The 18,869-nt window shown below is 47.9% G+C and overlaps 9 protein-coding genes across 9 annotated transcripts; 5 read left to right on the top strand and 4 right to left on the bottom strand.

Moving 5' to 3' along the window:
* Positions 1-163: 163 nt before the first annotated feature.
* On the top strand, positions 164-1,689 carry F4807DRAFT_464515 (uncharacterized protein; the record flags this gene model as incomplete). The annotated part of the gene is made up of 2 exons (XM_048002135.1): positions 164-1,564; positions 1,618-1,689. 2 exons carry the CDS (start codon positions 164-166, stop codon positions 1,687-1,689), a joined length of 1,473 nt encoding a protein of 490 aa, XP_047850154.1.
* Positions 1,690-2,392: 703 nt separating this feature from the next.
* Positions 2,393-2,767, bottom strand: F4807DRAFT_464514 (uncharacterized protein; the record flags this gene model as incomplete). The annotated part of the gene is made up of 1 exon (XM_048002134.1): positions 2,393-2,767. One exon carries the CDS (start codon positions 2,765-2,767, stop codon positions 2,393-2,395), a length of 375 nt encoding a protein of 124 aa, XP_047850153.1.
* A 1,598-nt stretch (positions 2,768-4,365) lies between these two features.
* F4807DRAFT_277788 (uncharacterized protein) lies at positions 4,366-6,360 on the top strand. The gene is made up of 3 exons (XM_047994646.1): positions 4,366-4,829; positions 4,985-5,600; positions 5,667-6,360. Exons 1-3 carry the CDS (start codon positions 4,788-4,790, stop codon positions 6,257-6,259), a joined length of 1,251 nt encoding a protein of 416 aa, XP_047850152.1. The 5' UTR covers positions 4,366-4,787; the 3' UTR covers positions 6,260-6,360.
* A 60-nt stretch (positions 6,361-6,420) lies between these two features.
* On the top strand, positions 6,421-8,166 carry F4807DRAFT_277797 (uncharacterized protein). The gene has a single exon (XM_047994647.1). The coding sequence runs from the start codon at positions 6,935-6,937 to the stop codon at positions 8,084-8,086; it is 1,152 nt and encodes a 383-aa protein (XP_047850151.1). The 5' UTR covers positions 6,421-6,934; the 3' UTR covers positions 8,087-8,166.
* A 2,993-nt stretch (positions 8,167-11,159) lies between these two features.
* F4807DRAFT_277742 (uncharacterized protein) lies at positions 11,160-12,664 on the top strand. Its single transcript, XM_047994645.1, has one exon. The coding sequence runs from the start codon at positions 11,647-11,649 to the stop codon at positions 12,442-12,444; it is 798 nt and encodes a 265-aa protein (XP_047850150.1). The 5' UTR covers positions 11,160-11,646; the 3' UTR covers positions 12,445-12,664.
* A 1,335-nt stretch (positions 12,665-13,999) lies between these two features.
* F4807DRAFT_464510 (uncharacterized protein) lies at positions 14,000-14,768 on the bottom strand (the record flags this gene model as incomplete). Its single annotated transcript, XM_048002133.1, has 3 exons — positions 14,000-14,068; positions 14,121-14,333; positions 14,391-14,768. The coding sequence occupies 3 exons, from the start codon at positions 14,766-14,768 to the stop codon at positions 14,000-14,002; spliced, it is 660 nt and encodes a 219-aa protein (XP_047850149.1).
* A 25-nt stretch (positions 14,769-14,793) lies between these two features.
* Positions 14,794-15,168, bottom strand: F4807DRAFT_464509 (uncharacterized protein; the record flags this gene model as incomplete). Its single annotated transcript, XM_048002132.1, has 1 exon — positions 14,794-15,168. One exon carries the CDS (start codon positions 15,166-15,168, stop codon positions 14,794-14,796), a length of 375 nt encoding a protein of 124 aa, XP_047850148.1.
* A 1,227-nt stretch (positions 15,169-16,395) lies between these two features.
* F4807DRAFT_464508 (LSM domain-containing protein) lies at positions 16,396-16,852 on the bottom strand (the record flags this gene model as incomplete). The annotated part of the gene is made up of 4 exons (XM_048002131.1): positions 16,396-16,464; positions 16,522-16,596; positions 16,688-16,759; positions 16,823-16,852. 4 exons carry the CDS (start codon positions 16,850-16,852, stop codon positions 16,396-16,398), a joined length of 246 nt encoding a protein of 81 aa, XP_047850147.1.
* A 219-nt stretch (positions 16,853-17,071) lies between these two features.
* F4807DRAFT_442517 (nineteen complex-related protein 2-domain-containing protein) lies at positions 17,072-18,869 on the top strand. The gene has a single exon (XM_047999478.1). It carries the CDS (start codon positions 17,153-17,155, stop codon positions 18,776-18,778), a length of 1,626 nt encoding a protein of 541 aa, XP_047850146.1. The 5' UTR covers positions 17,072-17,152; the 3' UTR covers positions 18,779-18,869.

Below are 18,869 nucleotides of genomic sequence, written 5' to 3'. Positions count from 1 at the left end.
TACTCAAAGAGCGACTACTGTAAGGTCTCACATAGCATTGCAAAGGCTTCCTTTCGCCAACATTGAACTTCGTGAAATATTTCCACTAGCGCCGAGCCTCCCTGAGATTTGTCACGTTCTCGTAATGCTCGTTAGCCTCATCTGCAGCCCGGTTTGCTTCATGATGCGAGACGTATACTCAAAGGCCGACCACGTGTTTGTATGGTTAGGCGAGGAAGATGGGACGATAGCGCTAGCGATCAGCTCTATTCATGCGATTGTTGCACAGTGCAAGGAGGAAACTCAAAATTTTGTTAAGTTGGTCGATATAATATGGGCTGACAAAACGTACACATACTCCGACGCTGGTCTGCCATCTGTATGCGATTGGGAGGCGTTGTACAGCTTCTTCTCGTCTCCCTGGCACACCCGCCTGTGGCCGATCCAGGAGGTCTGCCTCGCCAAAGAGGCAATATGCCACCGTGGACAGCATACTATTCTGTGGAGCAAGATTGCATTGGCCGCCCGGTGGATGTATCACAGGAAATATTGGACCATTGGCAATCAAAGATGCCGCGGTTTGGATTGCGCGGCCGAGGTGTACCATAGCTCTGGCGGACCCAATGGTTTATACGAACACCTGCAGCTTTGCCCGTACTTCGACGCAACGGATCCAAGAGATAAAATCTTCGGCCTCCTAGGCCTTAGACCCCCTTCCTCCCCAGGCGCAGAGGGCCAAAGCTTTGCGATTGTGCCCAATTACCAGCGCATGTCCCTGAAGGACGTGTACGCGGCTGCCGCCAGAGTTGCGATTGCCGAGGGGAGCTTCGTGGTGCTGAAGCGAGCCACTTTCCTACTTCCGCCGCCGCTCGATATACCGTACCCGGACACGCTACAGATTGGTTCATTTCCGTCATGGGTACCGAGATTAGATGGTTCGTGGGATGCCCGACGAGGGTCGCCTATGCCAATAATTGCTAGGGCTGGGAAATCTGCGGGCGGAGATTTCAGGCTAAGACCTGTCTCTCTACCTGATGATGCAGACGTTTTGCTGCTTCGTGGTCTGGTAGTCACCAAGGTCGCACGAACTAGCAAGCCTTTGAGCTATGAGGTCCTTGACGATCCAGCCGAAGCCGCAAACGTTATAAGGCATGCGTGGGCCATAGCTACGGAACAGTATTCAGCATCTTATGACGCTAGAGGGGCTCTAATAATGTTCATTTTCACGCTTACTAGTGCTGGAAGAAACGCCAATGGCCAAATGATTTACGGGGACCTTGCACATGAACAAAGATTCGCCGCCTTTATGCTCAACCACGGCGGCCTCGACACGCAAGTAGACAAAGTTCTATCAGGATTTGTGGCGGACCACGACCCTAAGGAATTTCTCGGGTCATTGGTTGAAACTACTATGAACAGATGCTACATCATCGGCAACTCCGGAGAACAAGCGCTGGGGCCCATCGGTGTACAAGTAGATGATATCCTTGTTATCATCTTGGGGGCGGATGTGCCTTTCATCTTGAGACCAGTTGAAAACAAGTGGCGACTTATAGGCGACGCCTATGTTCACGGTATAATGGAGGTGTGTACAATCCCTGCGAACATGTCCAGATATGACGGCTCACAATACCCAAGGGTGAATATATTGAGATGATGAACATCCGTGGAATTCTCGACAAAAACGTGCTTCAATTTGCAACGATATGAAGAGCCTTTACCAGTTTAAGACAGTGCTTTAAGGATATGGCTGTGGGATTCGAAACGCTATTACGAATCACTAGATAGCTCTAAAAAAAAGATTGAATTTAATTTAATAAGCGCATTTCTCGGTAAGTCTATTTAATGTACGAAGACAACGGATTGTAGCTAAGTATCTATGTATCCAGGCATTCACTGATGTTACCTTTACCTGTTGTGTAAGGTGCTTACCCCTTTAGTTGGCATAAGATTATAATTTCCATAGAACCAGTATTAACTGTACATTGGCCATAGCGTAGACCCGCCAAACCTGTAGGCGTTGAGGCTTTTCCAATGATTTTCAGAAGGGTGTTAATAGAGCTGAAAGGCTGCCAGCAGTATAGTTACCTATGAATTATGACAGAATTTGATCCTTATGGCAACCAAGGAGATGGAACAATTCAGTGAGCAGTCGAAGGCTATTTATATTCAGAGCTAGAGGAGTACCTAGGTAGATACGTGTATGATAGATACTATGGAAATCCGTTCGGTTTGCCATGCTTGTTCTCTCTGCCCTCTGCCCTTTGCCCTCGCCAAGCCCCTTTTCATATGTCAACCAACGAAAGAAATTCCACGTAGACAACTAAGAGAATGTGATTGGTGTTGTAATCTGATGCCATGCCCACCAAGTCTTCCCCCCTTAAATGTGAATGTGATTCTTCATGAGAGGTGTCTAGCAGTTGTTGCTGCCGCACTTTCCAGAGATGAAGCGGAACGAATTGTCGCCAGAGTATTCCGAGATAGGCCAGCAAGTGCTGCCGGTAGGGACGGAAGAGCAAGTGTTCTGGCAGGGGCAGTTTCCGCTGGGGGAGACGACCAAGGCGTAGTCGCCACCGGCGGATCCGTGGAATAGAATGGACTTGCGGCCAGACTCGTTGAGGCAGCCCGGGTTGGACACGCGGACAGATTCACCGCAGCCCTGAGTGCAGGCGTCGTCGTCGCAGAACTGGGCCCAGTAGTCGTCCTGGGCGCTCTCCTCGGCTGGGAGACCGAAGGCTAGGGGGGCGGCAGCCACGAGGAAGAGAGCGATGGTCTTGCTGAAGAACATTTTGAAGGTATTGAAAGATATCGAATTTCTCTAGTCAGATGATTGTTGTTTTGTGTATGAGTGTGAGAGTCTGAATGTGAGTGTGATGGCGATGATGATGGAGAATAACCCAGAAAGCAGGTCGGCGCGGGCCTCTTTTATATTCAAAATTCTTACACATTGTCTCCCTACATGCCTTACGCCTTCCTATGACCCAGTCTCTGATAATGGCAAGTCCTCTACCACAATTAGCATCACCATAGAGTGGTTCACCGTAACATGTCCTTGAAAGGTACCTAGGTACAGTACCTTACGAGACATGAATCCATTCGGATATCATTGGCGTCGGCACCTGTTCAGTTGTTGAGTTAGGCTCGAAGGGCTAACGTTGAAGCAGGATGTATAATCGCGGCTCAGGAACAAGGCTGGTTGTCAGGCATCACCGTTGAAAGCTGTGTAGCCAGTAAGCACCTACTAGCTTGAATAGGAAGGGCGCAGCTGGCGCTTCCTCTTGCCATTACAGACTCATACCACTCATACCTCTATTCTGGAAGATAAATATACACATGATCCTTCAACAGCCATCAGCTTACCGTCGTACACAGTTAGTTGGTCGACAACTCGTCAAGATGAGGTAGTTAATGGTTGAATATGATGGCCTGATACGGAGGACATCTGGCCCCTTAATGGCGTAGCTTACAAGGAGTAGCTTGAGGTCCAGTAGAATCCTAGATTCCTCGCCGAAGTGCAATAATTACTCATCTCCGCCTATTCACGCTCCGGGCTTTCTTTTGGCATTTTCTTTGCAAATCGCTCTCGATAAGGAAACAATTCTCGAGAGAGGCTCAGTCACGGCGACGAGCTGAACTTGGACAGCCGGTGGCCTTGGAGATGTTGTTATTCTTAGGATATATGACAACATTAGCACTTCCTCCAGGTTGGAGACTTCAGCTTTAAACTTACCTAGATACCTACATCGATGCGTAGAACTGTATAAATTTCGGTACTAAAACAGACTTAGCTCTTCTTGTTATTATAGACTATGAATTATTACCATATTAGAAAATTAGGCCTCGGAATTACAGCTTTCCTCGACATTTGCATTTAGTTAACTTAGACATGAATAATGCCATACGGCACTTTCTACCTTGATACTTGTGTACCTAGGTAACTCAGGGACCAACAGAAGTAATTATGTCTAGGTAATTAGCGCTGAAAATTGCCGTATCACATCAATGCCGATCATTTGCTTCCTGACCACGATGTTGGTGTTACCGACGGTCACCTGCATAATCCACTGCCGATCCTCGTATGGTCGTGGGAAAAGTCATCCAGCTAGATTTATATGCAAATATTACTTATTATTTTCAATACTTGAGTGAGTCAAGCTACTTACCTACCGGTGCTTTATTAAATGAAAGGGGGCCGCCTAGAAATGTATTTATATTGGTGCGTACCTAGGTACCTACTTAACTTGAGTCTTGAGAAATGTCTCAGAATACTTAGATATTTTTCTTAATATGCGCCAAGCCTGCGGGCTGAAATATCATAAGCCAGACTACCGGCACGTATAAGGCGCAGGATGTAAGCCGTGTAAACAAGCTGTGTATCCTAACACTGTTTACCTACAGTCCCCAATCATGGCACTTCCTGTCATATATCTGAATTAAAGATCCTTGCAGCCTTGTAAGTCCTATGCTGCGTGCGGAGGTATTCAGCCACGCGACAAAGGAGCCAGTCAAATGGCCTAACAGTCCAAGTCTGACGTGACACAAACGTTTCCTAAAAAATCCCTTACTTATGTCTTAGAGCCTGAAAAGAAATCGACCGGCTGCTGAGACGGGGTTCCAACGACTCCCATCTTAGTTGTTTTCAGCTCGCGATCCTATCCTTAACCCTAGAAAGCTTCTGTTCTCGCCCCTTTCGATGAGGTTGCCGTCTACGCGCTCGCAACCAACTTGACTTTATTCTTCGGGATTATCTTTTCAAGATGAAAATCATTCTATGAGATTGTTTCCTAAACCAAGTTTAAGATGTCAAAATGCATACCAGCATAGGCCTATCTCTGGGCTTTGTATTCCTCGTAGGTATCGGCCATTTCAATCAAGCTCGGTGCATTATTGTACTTCCCCAAAGACATGAACTTCCACCATCAGAGGAGTGTTCAGTTTGCCATACCTCAGATTCAAAGATTCCCCCATAAAATGAAGAACGGCACCTAATACTTAGACGTTACAGTACACTTCACTTATAGGGTATCTGCGATCATCATGTTGGAAAGATCCAACATCCAAATTCTTTCAAGCCCAACGGGCATATATCCCCACGTATTCGGCGCATCGGATACAAGAAGCTGTAAAATACGCCGACATAGTAGGAACAGAACAGTCAGAGGAGAGAAATAGGACAGACCCACCCGAACTATGCATAGGTATTCCCTCGGTGCAAAGAGATGGCATATCATATTTGAAGTCAACATTAGGCTCCCTCCAACACGGCCTAAGCGCAGGGGAACGAGCAAGGCTTCGCTTTGTCGTGCTTCTAGCACATACCGACCTAGAGAAGCATCCAGACTATGACCAGCCATGGCTCAAGAACATGGCGGACAAGCTTCCTTCGTATTATGACGACGCCGAATATCTAGCTCTTGCTCACCAGATGGAACGAAACCAAAGTCATGGGATCAAGGCCAAGTTTGACTATTCAATCGTCATGGAAGAGTGTGAGAAGACGAGTGCGCCGTATATCCTGGTTGTCGAAGATGACGTAGTCTTCTTAGATGGGTGGCGGCACCGAACCATGCAAGCATTAGACACGGCCACCACCAAATCCTGGGGGGCCGGCCATACTGACTGTAAGCTTGGCAGTACATTACCAGGTAGTACTATTTTTGGGCGGACTTGACTAATCCAAGTGTTAGTCTTGTACTTGCGACTGTTCTATTACGAAGGCCTTCTAGGCTGGAACTCGGAATCCTGGCCGAAATACTTGGGATCGTCCTTGGTAGTCGCTGCTGGCGTCCTTGGTGTACTACTCCTAGTACGGCGATGCATGCCCAAAGCGCGCCTACACCTGACCCATCCCGTATTCTTCCTCGCCATCTTCGTCTTCACGCCTCTCCTCATCATCCTCTTCTTCACTGCGGGAGGCAATTGCGTCATGCCGCGGCCCGAAGGCGTTCGTCTTATGACGAAGAACGCATGTTGCGGTCAGGGGTTAGTTTTCCCGCGGACGACCGTGAGCAACGAACTGCTGCCCCACTTCCGCAGTAACCGGTGGTCCCAGGTGCCAACGGATAGTTTCATAGAGGAGTATGCGGAAGAGACGGGCGGGCTACGCTGGGCGTTGACACCGGTTGTGATGCAGCACGTCGGCGGTCAGAGCAGCCATGGCGTGTATAGGGGCACGTATGGTACCATGACGCCGAGCCACATCTGGAATTTCGGGTTTGAGAGTAACGACGCGGAAAGACTAGCCACGGAGCATTTGAGGGTCAATCACCAATACAGCTGATAGTTCTAACTGCATGTATAGAAGCCAGCTTGTGAAGGGTAAAGATGAGGAGAGGATGAAGATAACAAATACAGTATGAAGTTACGAAGTTAGACTCACGATAAGCAAGGATGAATTCTGGGCAAGATCGATCCACATTAAAAAAAGCTTAAATTGAGTTTTCCCAGACCAGCAAAGCCAAGACCCCACACTAGCCCTACGGATGTCACCTAATACAAGAAATAAGACTGCTCCCACCTTCTTGGCGATGAATATACCGTACAAGGTAGCTACTAGTCAAACCTGGAGCCCTGTACACGGATCACATTCTGACTTCCAAACAGCATGGTTGGTCATTTACATACTCACTCAATTGGTCTCAAGTTAAAGAAGCGAAAGTGTTATATCATGGATGGGATACCTAACGGATCACAACAGTGTGAAGTACTTGACCTTTGTGGACTTGTGCATTGTACGCACGTTGTAAGTTCTACACTTAACACATAGGGTACGACAACCATGAAGTTCAAATGGTATATAACACTCTCCATCATCTGTACAAGACGTAGATTTTATTCCTCTTCTATAAATTCATTATCTATATAAATGATCAGTTCGTCTACAACCCAATTTTCACTTTACTAAACTCCTCTTGTCTCTTTTCGACAAAATTCAAAGACACCAAAACTCGGCAAAATGGCATCGGCGACTGGTTCCCGGATATTTACTATCGCCGATATGACACCAGCAGCATCTACACAGACATTCACTCTGTTCCCTTTACTTCCGCCCGAATTGCGTCTCATGGTGTGGCATTTTGCATTAGCACAGCCACGCATCATACAGACACTCATATACCCACGCGACCGGATTGACCACGCACTCCAGCATCAAAGGTGTGAACGACCTGACGAGCGCGCGCACGAGAACTACAGCGTGATCTTCTACCAGTATCAGAGCATTAACAAGCTATCCCACGTCAATCAAGAGTCGCGGCGTGCCACTTCGGCATTCTATCGGGTTCCCATTCCCTGCTGGCTGACCACACCACCACGTGATTACCAGCCCCTATTCAAACCCGGCATATTCTACTTCAACCCCGATTACGATTATATTCACCAAGTAGGCTACCGCGACTGGAGTACAATTGACAACCTCGTCAAGTTTATTCACGATCTGAAGACTATTCATGACCCTCTTCATGTGGGTCTTCTTAACCTTGCCATTGACTTTCCAACCCTGAATGGACTGTGCCGGTTAGACTTCCATAGTCTTGGCCCTTTGCTTGCAACAAGTTTTGCCGAGACTCTAAGTCGACTCCAGGAAGTTTTCTTTGTCTGGCCGGTAAAAATACCCCAACGCAGCCAGCGACATCTCGGCCGAGATCAAGACCCGGGCTCGGGGTTCCATGATATCAGGCGGGTACCTTCGCTTCCTGTTATGGCCTGGGTACCCGGCTTCCATCGTCTACACCATGACCCCAGACCCATTGAGCATGACTTGGTAATCATCCTTGACACGATGCATGGTCGCCGAAACCCCTCTATCATAACCGCCAAATGGGGAAAACTCCTACAGAAGCTTCGGGTCAATCAAGTCGAGCTGCAAACGGAGCATCGTATTATGACCCAATTTGGTCGGCCCGAGGGTTACGATTACGAGAGTGCGAACGAGTGGCTGGATTCTGGGCATTCCTGGTTTACAGAAAAGGGGTTTGTTAGTGAGCGACGGACTGAGGAAGTGAAACCCGCCTTTGGATTCTGGCTATTTCCGCTACACGTTTTTAATAAACATAGTAGCTCCAGCATAGACATTTGGCCTGAGTTAGCCTTAGCAGATCTATATTGATACTCTCATGTCTTACAGCTGAGGGAAGTGGATCACAACTAGTATAGGTTCTCTATACCAATTTACTTACTATTTACAAGAAAAGACATAGAAGTGGATAATCGTCGTGAAACTTTCTGGTCCGCTATTAGTCGTCAGCCTGTATATTAATTACAATCTGTAAACTACAAACATCAAAGCGAAGAATACTAAACCAATCATAATCTAAATACTACAATTCGTGTGGCTTGAAAATACGACCAAACTGTAGGATTATAATCGGCAGTCCATAATCCATAATCCGAACACGCTGATACTGAATGTATTCAAGTTGGAGCTAACAACATGATCCTGTCAGCCTTAAATCATCAAAACGTAGTACCGAAGATTCTTGAAGCTAGGTAGGTAGACACCGTGTTGGTAATCACTGTATACAACATAGACGATCATTACCCCACAGAACCAGGCTTACTTATTAAAGCCAAGAGACCGAAAAGTCCTAGGGGGCCGGTGGATTTTCTCTAGGTCTGTATAAGCGACAACTCTGCCGTCTTGGCTATAGATCGCGATCGATTGTTAATAACTTAAAATTGACAGCCCCAGACGAGGAACTCTTAGCGAAACAAGTTAGGATAGGGAAACCGGTATGGGTGGGTAGGTCTTGACCAATAAAGCCCTTACATATCTGAAGATGTTGTAGGCGGCAAAAACAGATTGATGCATAAAAATTAATTGGCGCATGGTCGAAGGTTCCGCTGGCATCGGCCGAGAGGTCGAGGCTCAGATAATACGTGACGAATTACGTGGGAAGCATTCCGAGGTAATGCTAGACCTGAACGTCGATCTCCATCTCCCAGAGCCCTCAGCTTGTAGTCAGCTCTGAGAGAGGAAAGCCTCGCCGTAATACTATTATTGGCGGAGGTGGCTTTGACTTACGATGATCGCTATATTGCGTATTAGCCTGGGAAGCGAAAGGAGCTTAGAGTCTGAGCCTTCACGCCACGGCGTTTAAACAGTTTCTGTCTCGCCTGTAGGCGGACGGCGCGGCTCTTACGTAGTGGTAGTCATACCGGTCTCACCATGCATGGGTCAAGCGATGGACTTCCGAGATGCGGCGATATGTGGACGGAAGCTGATCACGGTATCGAGGCAGTAGAGAGGGGTAAGTCGCCGGCTGATGTGATCAATATATCAAAACCTTCCATTAGGTAATATGAACTCTGCTTAATTAACTTGACTGATGGATCACTGGATTGCTCCCAGATGGAGACTACGCGCGAAATGTTTTGAAAAAAATGCAATAATTGCTGCAGGCCAGTAGGATGATATCCAAGCTTAAGTCTTATATTAGGTGCTACAGCATGATTAATCATCACCGCAGAGGTTCAGCTGAGCGTCCCCCGATTCGACCATCATGTTTCACGAGCTGACCATTGCTAATGCTCAACCTACATTATACTATTCTGTTGGGCATGGTATCATGTGGTTGCTGGGAAAGAAATAGGGGTTTTTTGAATCTGTTCATAGCACAATTTGAGTCGTAGGTCTGGAGTATCGTCAAATACTTCTTTCAAAGCCGATTCGCCGTTAATGGATTGCTTTTGACATAGGTATCGAGAGAATTAAGTCGTATTGCTTTACATTCATGATGAGGGACGGCGCAGAACGGAAGAGCAGCGTCCCAACCCCCCCTAACATATTTCAGCCCCATATTATCAATACCCCTTTTTATATTGATAGCACCACTTAGTTTTGTCATTTTTCCTTTCTTCCAATATGAAAAAGAGACGTTACAATGTAGTAGCATTTCAACATGTCTCTAAGACTAAATTTAACAACTTTAACACACCTAGGTAGTATTTACATAGGCCGAGAAAAGGGGGTCAGCCAAATAGTATCACAGCATCCTTATACAAATGCAATAAGCAATGATAATTGAGCGGATTTGTTTGACATACCATGCCCTTAATGACTCTTCTATGTAGGTATATAGATGACGTTGCTTAGTGAGAGAATGTCCGGGTGGCCTAGCCTTTTTATATGATGACTGTCTTCAAGGGACTTAGGTAGGTAGGTTATCCCAACCAATCAAAATCAAGCCCACGAGTCCCTACAGCTCACGCTTTTGACACTAGTAGCATCGTTGGGATACAGCATGGAGATGGCTGGAAATTTACGCCCTGTTTCGAAGTACGCAGGGGCTATCCATCAACTTCTTTTTGCTCGCAGCAACCTAACCTTCTAACATAAAAACGGCAGTCATAACGTATGTCCATTCGAACAGACCTCTGCCTTTATGAGTCCATTGTTAAGACCCCTTCGATTCACGTCAATGCAACAAGCTGCAGCTGGGTCGCCGAAACCCAGAGAGAAACCAGTACCTGTTTGTTATCCTTTTCCAATAACCTGAATTATCCGTAATTAGCTGCAACTGGGGGGAATTATTACCACTTGAAATGCCAAGAAGACGATTGAAAACCGACGTCATGATTGGCAGAGCGAGAACGTCTCTAATCAACAGCTTAGCTAATTAACGCTTTCAAGCTGCAATTTCTATAAATATACTGCAGAAGACTTTATCAGAATATTCAGACGACTCTTCAACATGAATCCCACTTGGAATTGCAAGCCGACGCCAACCACGTAAGGAACTTTTGATTGCGATCATTCACCATGTGATTGAAGACGAAAGCTTGATTCAAATATTGTCCCACGTGTCACAACACTCTTCAGACTCCCTGGATTAGATCCAGAGCCAGAAAGTCCATCCCCAAAAACCCCGTGGGGAATTGCAAAGGGGTCGCGAACTTGGATTGATACGATCCCGACCTAAAGTCGGCCATCGACAAATTGGACGGACTGAAGCTCACATCTTGAGTATCTTTCGTTATATTAGAGTCACTACAATACTAGAAAGATTGACTCCAGTCTCTCCCTTCTCATCAAGGGCCTATCTCGTAGCTTTAGTGGTTTAAAGAACGAAAGAGAGCGCCAAAGCAATCATGGATGCTTTACTAAACCTCAGAACAAGAAAGTCAATTTAGGTATGTATGCAAGTCGAATAACTTCATCATTATACTGATTTCATCGCGACAGATAATGCCTTTGTTTATAAGGTGATATAAGGCTGATCTTGAATGCGCCGTTCGTTGCTGGGTCTAGGATTATCGACTACATAAGTCCCAGACGGTGGTATGGGAGCCCCACATGTTCAGGGGCAAAGCAAACCGGTAACCAATACAGTCATTGAACAAGCCCCATGAAACCCGATATACGCACGTCCTGTAGAAAGCGGTATCACAAAATGTCGGTCAAACACGCAACGGGTTCTCCACAATAACAATCGATAGATCCTTGACAACTCCTAGAAGTCCCTAGCGATGCGGGGGATTGCCAGCAAGATCACCTTTCCGCCCAATTCGGGCTGAGCTGTCAAATCGTATCGTACCCATCGCAATTTCGTCGGATTTCGGAATAGCCTATAAAACTAAGCTCTTCTTCTCTAATAAACAAATCTCAAACACCTTTCCCGACTCTCAAACACACACTCTCTCTGCCGCCATCGCGTGAAACTGCAAAATATGGCTACCTATACCAACGATGACGACACCGCGGGCGTCCCCCAGGCCCCTACCGAGGAGCACACCGAGCTCCTCTCCTTCCTGCAGTACTTTGAGACCTTGTTCATCATCGACGACTCCTCGCACATGAAGCGGCAGTGGAGCGACGTGTCGTCGCTGATCCAGGCGGTGGCCCCGATCTGTCTCAAGTACGACGAGAACGGCATCGACATCTACTTCATCAACCACCGGCCCACGCTCTACTTCCCCGGAATGCACGTCCGCAAGTCCGGGTACAACCACATCGGCCAGGTGCACAGCGACACGGGCAAGCGGGACAGCACCCAGGCCATCTTCCGCAACGTCAAGCCGGGCGGCAAGTGCAAGCTGGGCGCGCGCCTCGGCAAGCTGCTGACCTGGTATATCGAGCAGCTGAAAGCGGACCCGCAGCGGCCGCCGCTCAACATCATCGTCATCACGGCGGGCATCTCGGACGACGACTTCGCGGAGCCGCTGACGGCGGCCGCGCGCGAGCTCGACAACATGAAAGCCCCCCTGCACCAGCTCGGCGTCATGCTCTTCCAGCTCGGCGACGACGAGGAGGCCCGCAAGAAGTTCGAGCACGCCGACGACGAGCTGTGGCAGAAGGCCGGCACCCGCGACATCGTCGACACCGTGTCATGGCGCGGCTGGCCCGCGAGCTTCGGCTCCGACGACATGGTGAAGGCCGTCTTGGGAGCCGTCTCCAAGAAGATGGACGGCGCGAAGCCGGCGCTGGTCGGCAAGGTGCCGCCCGAGCGTCGCGAGACTACGATTTGAATGCGCGCGTGTGGCTCCAAAAAAGGCGGAAGGGAATGATGGGCTGGGAATTATGTGTTAGATGGATAGGAGGGTTTGCAAGAGAGATACCTGGTTCTGCTAACGGCTGGACCGTGTTCATAGATGGATTTGGTAGCTGCTACGAAGCTGAGCCTAGAGGGTGATTCTTCTCCCTCTATTTACCTAGGAGCCTATTGGGTGATGTGATTCGCGTTGCTTGGATAATATCGTCGCGGTATTCGTGTTAGAATTATATTTGTCGCTATTCCTTGGAAATTCTAACATGTCACAAAATTTGAATGGGTATTCCGGAAAGATGTTCCTGTGTGAAGCATAGAAATTTATAAAATCCTATGGTAAAATGAGGTAAAACTCACTAAGTAGAGCTACGTTAGATATACACATATTCATATAGAAGCTTAGCGTGATAAATGAGAAATTAAGGTGAGAAGAATGGATTGAATTTACAAGCACTGGAATAGGGGTATTGTAAGCCCCTTATAATGCCAAGACAAGAGACATATTCCAAATCAGGGGTTAGTAAGGTAGCTTACTAAGGAAGACATTGCCCCCTGTTAAGACTCAAGGTCACACTACGACTGCCGTCGTTGCTCCTTATTCCATTCAGCTCATTGACAAGACATTGGATTTTTGATGCCTACTACCTAAGTAGATACCTAGGTACCTATCTACTTATTTACTTTTCCTTGTCACCCCGAGGCAGTTATGACGTAGATAAGAGCAAAGCAGACTAGACCAGCCATGATCTTCCAAATACGTAAAAAGAGGCATGGCATGACTTACATCAACTGCTGTGAAAGCAAGTATCTGCATCTTCTAAAATCTTCTCTAAGGGTGGGGTTTCTAAGAAGACATGGATGTCTTCCTAGGTCTATAGAAATTCCTATATTCACCGGGTCATCTTAATATGGAACCTTCTCAATAAAGTTCCCGTGTCGAAGCCAAGTATGCCCTCTTCTAGAGCCTCATTTTTGTATGCATATTATCCCCTAGTCCAAAAATTCCAGGTACCAACTGCTTGATCTTTACCTCAATAATTCTGCTACAGCCGGCTACAGCAAGTCTAGTAAAATGTCATGAGGGCAAGAGGCTGTCCGGTGGGTTGCACGTGGGGAAGGTAGTTGACTATAGGTATTAATGCCCGAACCTATTCACAACTAAGGGGGAAAGCCTCCTATAGAGCTACCAAATGTTGGGCTCGTCGAGTAGTCAATTGAAGAGTGAATAGATGGTTGATTCTTCTAAGTTCTAACAGGATCTCAGAGATCCTGAAGAATGCTATGTATGGTATCTATGTACTATGGTGGCTCCTTCCTCTGAATACATATGCTATGTGTTCCCCATCAACTGCCGACGACGCGGCGAAAACTACGTCCACAACTCCGGCTACAGCTATGTGTTCCCCATCAACTGCCGCCGACGCGGCGAAAAATATCAAGGCCCTCGTTGATCATTCTCGTAGTCCTTGCGTGTCTTTGGTATATACACAACGCCTTCTCCCCTATTATCCCCGAACAGTCTATGAGCGGCGATACTAGTCGTGAATCCAACACACCTCGTCCGTTCGCTGCCGTAATTCCTTATAAATGCTGACGCCTAGCCTCTGGAATATCGTTAAACTTCCCATCCGTATGTGGCATACGTATGAGGCGTACTAGTGGCTCTCTCGGCTTATGCTTGTCCATTTCCACGGCTTTCTTTTCTCCATATCCCGTAGGCTGCCATTTCTCGCCAGTGGTATCCCACCGCAAGTACACCGCAAGTATAGTGTTGTGAATGATCTCAACCCATGGTACCTCAGAAGTAGTTTGATGATATCGTATTGCCAGTTCCACATTCTGGTTTCTCCTCTCGGACTGGCCATCAGTCTGGGGGTGGTAGGATGTACTCTATCATTCCCCGTCCCGACGAAGAAAAAAAACTACGTCCCACGCCTTGCGAAGAATTCGTATGAGCGTTATCCACAAGCCATACTTTCCTTCATCTAGCTCGCCCTTATGTACTTCTCTTTTCACCTTCACTATTTTCTTCGCGAAGGTTCTAGCAAGGCGGGACCAATCAACTTCCCCCGAACTGTCTGCGTGATTCGACAGTTCAAATGGCTTGCAATGTGCTAAGCCATTACGATGAGCATATAGCTTCACGGTAGAGATGTAGCGATGGAAGTTGACGTCATTTTCGTCGCCCTTCTCCCTCAGTCGGTCCAGGACTGCGGTGGCAGGAGCATTCTTCTTATCCGCGCCGTTTTTTCCATCTCTGGATAGTTGCCTTTTCTTGCTTGTAGAGCTCGAGCACGCTGCCATATTGGATGCTACCGCCTCCAAGCTTCTATGCTTTGAGGTCTTTGTATTGTTTTCTAAGGGCTTCACCGGTAATGCCATAGCCTTGAAGGAGGGGTTCGATACATGCCCACTCCTTCGCCAAGATCATGTTCTCTGATGCGTTGACGTAGTTCAGAACGGCTGCCGCCCAATCCCCGACATCAAAATAGAATGTGAGGTCTCTCAACGTTGCCTCTACTTCCTGAACACGTTCTTGAAGTCTCTTGTTCTCGGCTACTTTTTTTAATAGCTTCATGGTGAACCTGAACTCAATATCCAGGGCTTCGAGATCGACGTCAGCTCCGTCAATTGCCCGTTGGGCATTCTCCCGGCAATTATCACGCATTTCTGCTGTCTCGGGGCTCAACTCGGTATTGGACATGTCTTTTGTCCATTCATATATGGTTGTGATGACTTCGAGAGTTATACCATTATCACCACCTGTCCTCTTGGCGACAAGAACAAGCGTTAGTGGATATCGAGTTTCTTGGAACAGACATGGTGCTATATATGTTGTGCGGTTGGTGCCGGAGGTCCAGTCTGTTAGGTCCAGTAGCTAGGGATCTGGTGGGACGGGGGTTCGGTCCATGGGAAATTGTGGGAGGTCCTGAGGCGACCTGGTGGCTAGCCTCGGAGCAGAGTAGACAAAGAGCTTCTGTGGCTACATCAATCTGTTCTGCCATTGATGTCAAAAAGCTATCAACTGGTGTGAGCTGCCAATTATAAATAGCTTCACCTGTATGTATACCGTAGCCCCTAGACGAGGGAGTTCAGAGCTCGTCGCGAAACAACGTCGTTATTTCCCTTCTTAATATGGCAGTTGGTAAGATTGGGAATAATGATAACCACAATAACAAATAAGTTAGAAATATTTCCGAAATCAATGTAACCATGTTGCTGAAGAATAGCGCGGTCTACCTGAATTTTATATGTTCCAGCAAGTGTGATGTACTAGACAGGTAATTCCCTCTTTATTCCCTACATACTTTGGTAGTTACCTACTTCCAAGGTTGTGTAAGGCCAACTGGCCGTTATTTTAAAAGGGAAACCACAAGTCGAAGTATTGGGAGGTTAGCTGCAACGACAATGAGCCATTTCCAAGTTATATCTCTAGTCAACACATGGATCGTAACTGTATATTGTAATTTAGCTTTGTCGTTAACTTAATGCATGAAGTCTAGGGAAGGAATGATGAATTTACTTGACCTTTACTATCTGAGATATACCTGGATGCGTAATAAAATCTTGTCATTCACAATATATGAGCATGGGTGAACGTCATGACTTTATGCTCAAAGTGTATAGAATCCGATCCAATATGAGTTGTATTGACGAGACTCTGAGACTCCGAGCCTATTTCACATAGGCAGGCAAGAGAATGGGTGTCTCTAGGAGTACTTGATTCGTTTGGTAAATGCAGTTGGGGGAACAGTCCAAACATGCGGATACCGTTCCTCCTAGACTTTTGCCATCCACCAGAACGCCATTGGCTAGTTCTAACCCCAAACTAGCGAACCAAACTCTGTCTTCTGCTCTGTTCTTGCGTGGGTATCAACTAAAGACCTTGCTAGGCGGTTCTCAAGGGTGTTTACTTCGCGTCGTATTGACTTCATTTGTCGCGATCTCCACCGATTCTCTCCAGTGCTTCCAGCATGACCACGGAGTTGCCTCGAATGACCTAGAGGATTATTAGTCCATGAAGATGACGATTGCCTTCGGGTTTACGAATACGTACGACCATGCCTAGCCTGACTTTCTCACCTCCATCCTTCTCCTCTACAGCATCGTCCAGCACAATGTTTAGGAAGACCTAGAATAAAAAGGTTAGGTGGTGTTATAGAATAGGTATATAAAGAGTCTTCATGCGTAGGTGAAGGGGAATCGATTGCTGGGTCACTTACATCGTAACCGCGAAGAATGCCTAGAACCTTGCGGCTCCCGTTTAATTGAACGAATAGTCGCTTGTCGAGGTACTGTGTATTTCTTGGTAAGTCAAATGTTGCAAAGTAATAGTATTGGGAAAATGTGAAACATACCTTCTTGAGTTCTGGCTGTGCGGGTGCCATCTTGACGAGAGTTCAATTGATTTCTGGTGAGAGTTGAATATTGGGATTGCACAAGATCATCGAAGAATGTTGACGGTCAAAAAGAAGTCCCAAGCTCGCGGGTAGCCTGATAAGATAGTGTGGCGCGACAGCTTCCAAGTTCTTATCGATAAAGAATTATTGTCCTAAAATACAGAGGTACCTTGTAACTAATAGTGGATTCTTTCTCAACTTCAACATTCAACCTTTTAGACATGTGAGACTTGCTTCGACTGTAATATTCTGCTTTCAAACTGGTGATCGGACTTGGGACTATTCACCATGAGCGCGTTTGGAGCAAAACGAAAAGCGCGCAAGATTACCGTCCAAGATGACGATGACGATACAGTTCCCATTCCCACCGATTCCTTAAATCCGCCAGAGGAACCACAAGGTCCCGCGTTACAACCATCCTTCAAGACAAATCGTCGGCCATTCAAACAATCATCGCTACGAAAGAGTATAAATATCGATAAGGTCGAGAACAATACCTCTACGCCTCAAAAGGCGAAGGACGAGGCGGAAGATGGCGAGGATGGAGGTGCACCTTTACTGATCCGACCGATGGGGAGGTCAGGGTCTACGAAGATAAAGAAGCGAGCATCCAGTTCTCGCCTTTCGTTTGGTGGTCCCGGAGAAGAAGCTTCTGCAGATGAGGACTCTATAGTATTAGGAGAAGAAGTCTCTACGCCGAAACGATCCACAACGCTTGCGCATACTGCAGTAGAGAACAGTGCCTACAAAAAGGGAATCAAGAACCTGCCTCTTGGACGGCTACCGATGCGCTCCACCGACACCGACGAGGACCGACCACGCTATAGCAAAGAATACCTCTCTGAACTACAAATGTCAACCCCCAACACGCCCCAGGACCTCTCGAAACTCCAACCCACCTCCGACGACGAGATGATCCTCGACCCGTCCGAGCTCGAAGGCGCCCTCGTTGTAGAAACCACCACATCCCAACCCGCCCCTCCCAAACCCACATCCATCCTAACCGAAGCCGAGATCCAGGAGAAGAAATCCCGACGCGCGCGTCTAGCAAAAGAAGGCCAGCACCGCGACACCGAGGACTTCATCTCGCTCTCCGACGACGACAACAACGACGGTCGGGGGCCGGGAGACTCGTACCTCACGCTGCTCTCGCAGCGGCGCGAAGAGCGCAAGGGGGGCAAAGAGGACACACGTCTCATAGCCGAAGACGAGGACCTAGGCGAGGGCTTCGACGAGTTCGTCGAAGACGGGGGGCTGTCTCTCGGCAAGCGAGCGGAGCGCGAGGCGCGCCGCAAGAAGCGCGCGGAGATGGCGTCGCTGATCACGGCGGCGGAGGGCGGCGGCGACTCGGGCGATGACGAATCAGATGCCTCGGAGGCCGAGCGCCGGGCCGCGTACGAGGCGGCGCAGACGCGCGCGGGCATGGACGGGCTCGCCGAGGAGCGCGAGCAGCAGCGGCGCCGGCTCGGCGCGGCCGCCGCGTACCGGCTCAGCACGGCGATCCCTAAGATCACGCCGCTTCCCGACCTGAGCGTGCTGGTCGCCGAGTTCAAGGCGAAAGTTAGGAGGAAGGAGGAGGAAATGGAGAGGTTGAGGCTCAGGATCGAGGAGATTCGAGCTGAGAGGGAGGGTATTGAGAAGAGGGAGCCGGAGGTGCAGAGGTTGCTTAATGAGGCGGGGGAGAGGTATCGGGTTTTGATGGCTGGTGGTGCGGAGACTGCTGCGAATACGAATGGTGATGGAAACGATAGCAGGGACGGTAATGGGGTTGTAGGGGCGAAGGCGGAAGATAATGTGGCGGCCGCAATATCGCTACTTGAACAAGCTAGGGGTGGGATAGATTCTCCCGGACAGAGAGGGCTAGAAAGTCTAGGAACGACGCCGGTGAGACAGCGATCGCAGATGGAGATGTGACCTAGCATACTTGATACCCAATACTGAATATCACCGATCTGATTTGAGTCGAGTCGGTTCGATTCTTCACAATACATACGATGAAATTCGA

This window comes from Annulohypoxylon truncatum, assembly GCF_022578515.1.
Source record: "Annulohypoxylon truncatum strain CBS 140777 unplaced genomic scaffold F4807scaffold_41, whole genome shotgun sequence".
Classification (NCBI taxonomy): Eukaryota; Fungi; Ascomycota; class Sordariomycetes; order Xylariales; family Hypoxylaceae; genus Annulohypoxylon; species Annulohypoxylon truncatum.
The sequence above is the reverse complement of the archived record's forward strand: the minus strand, read 5'-3'. Positions and strand labels throughout refer to the sequence as shown.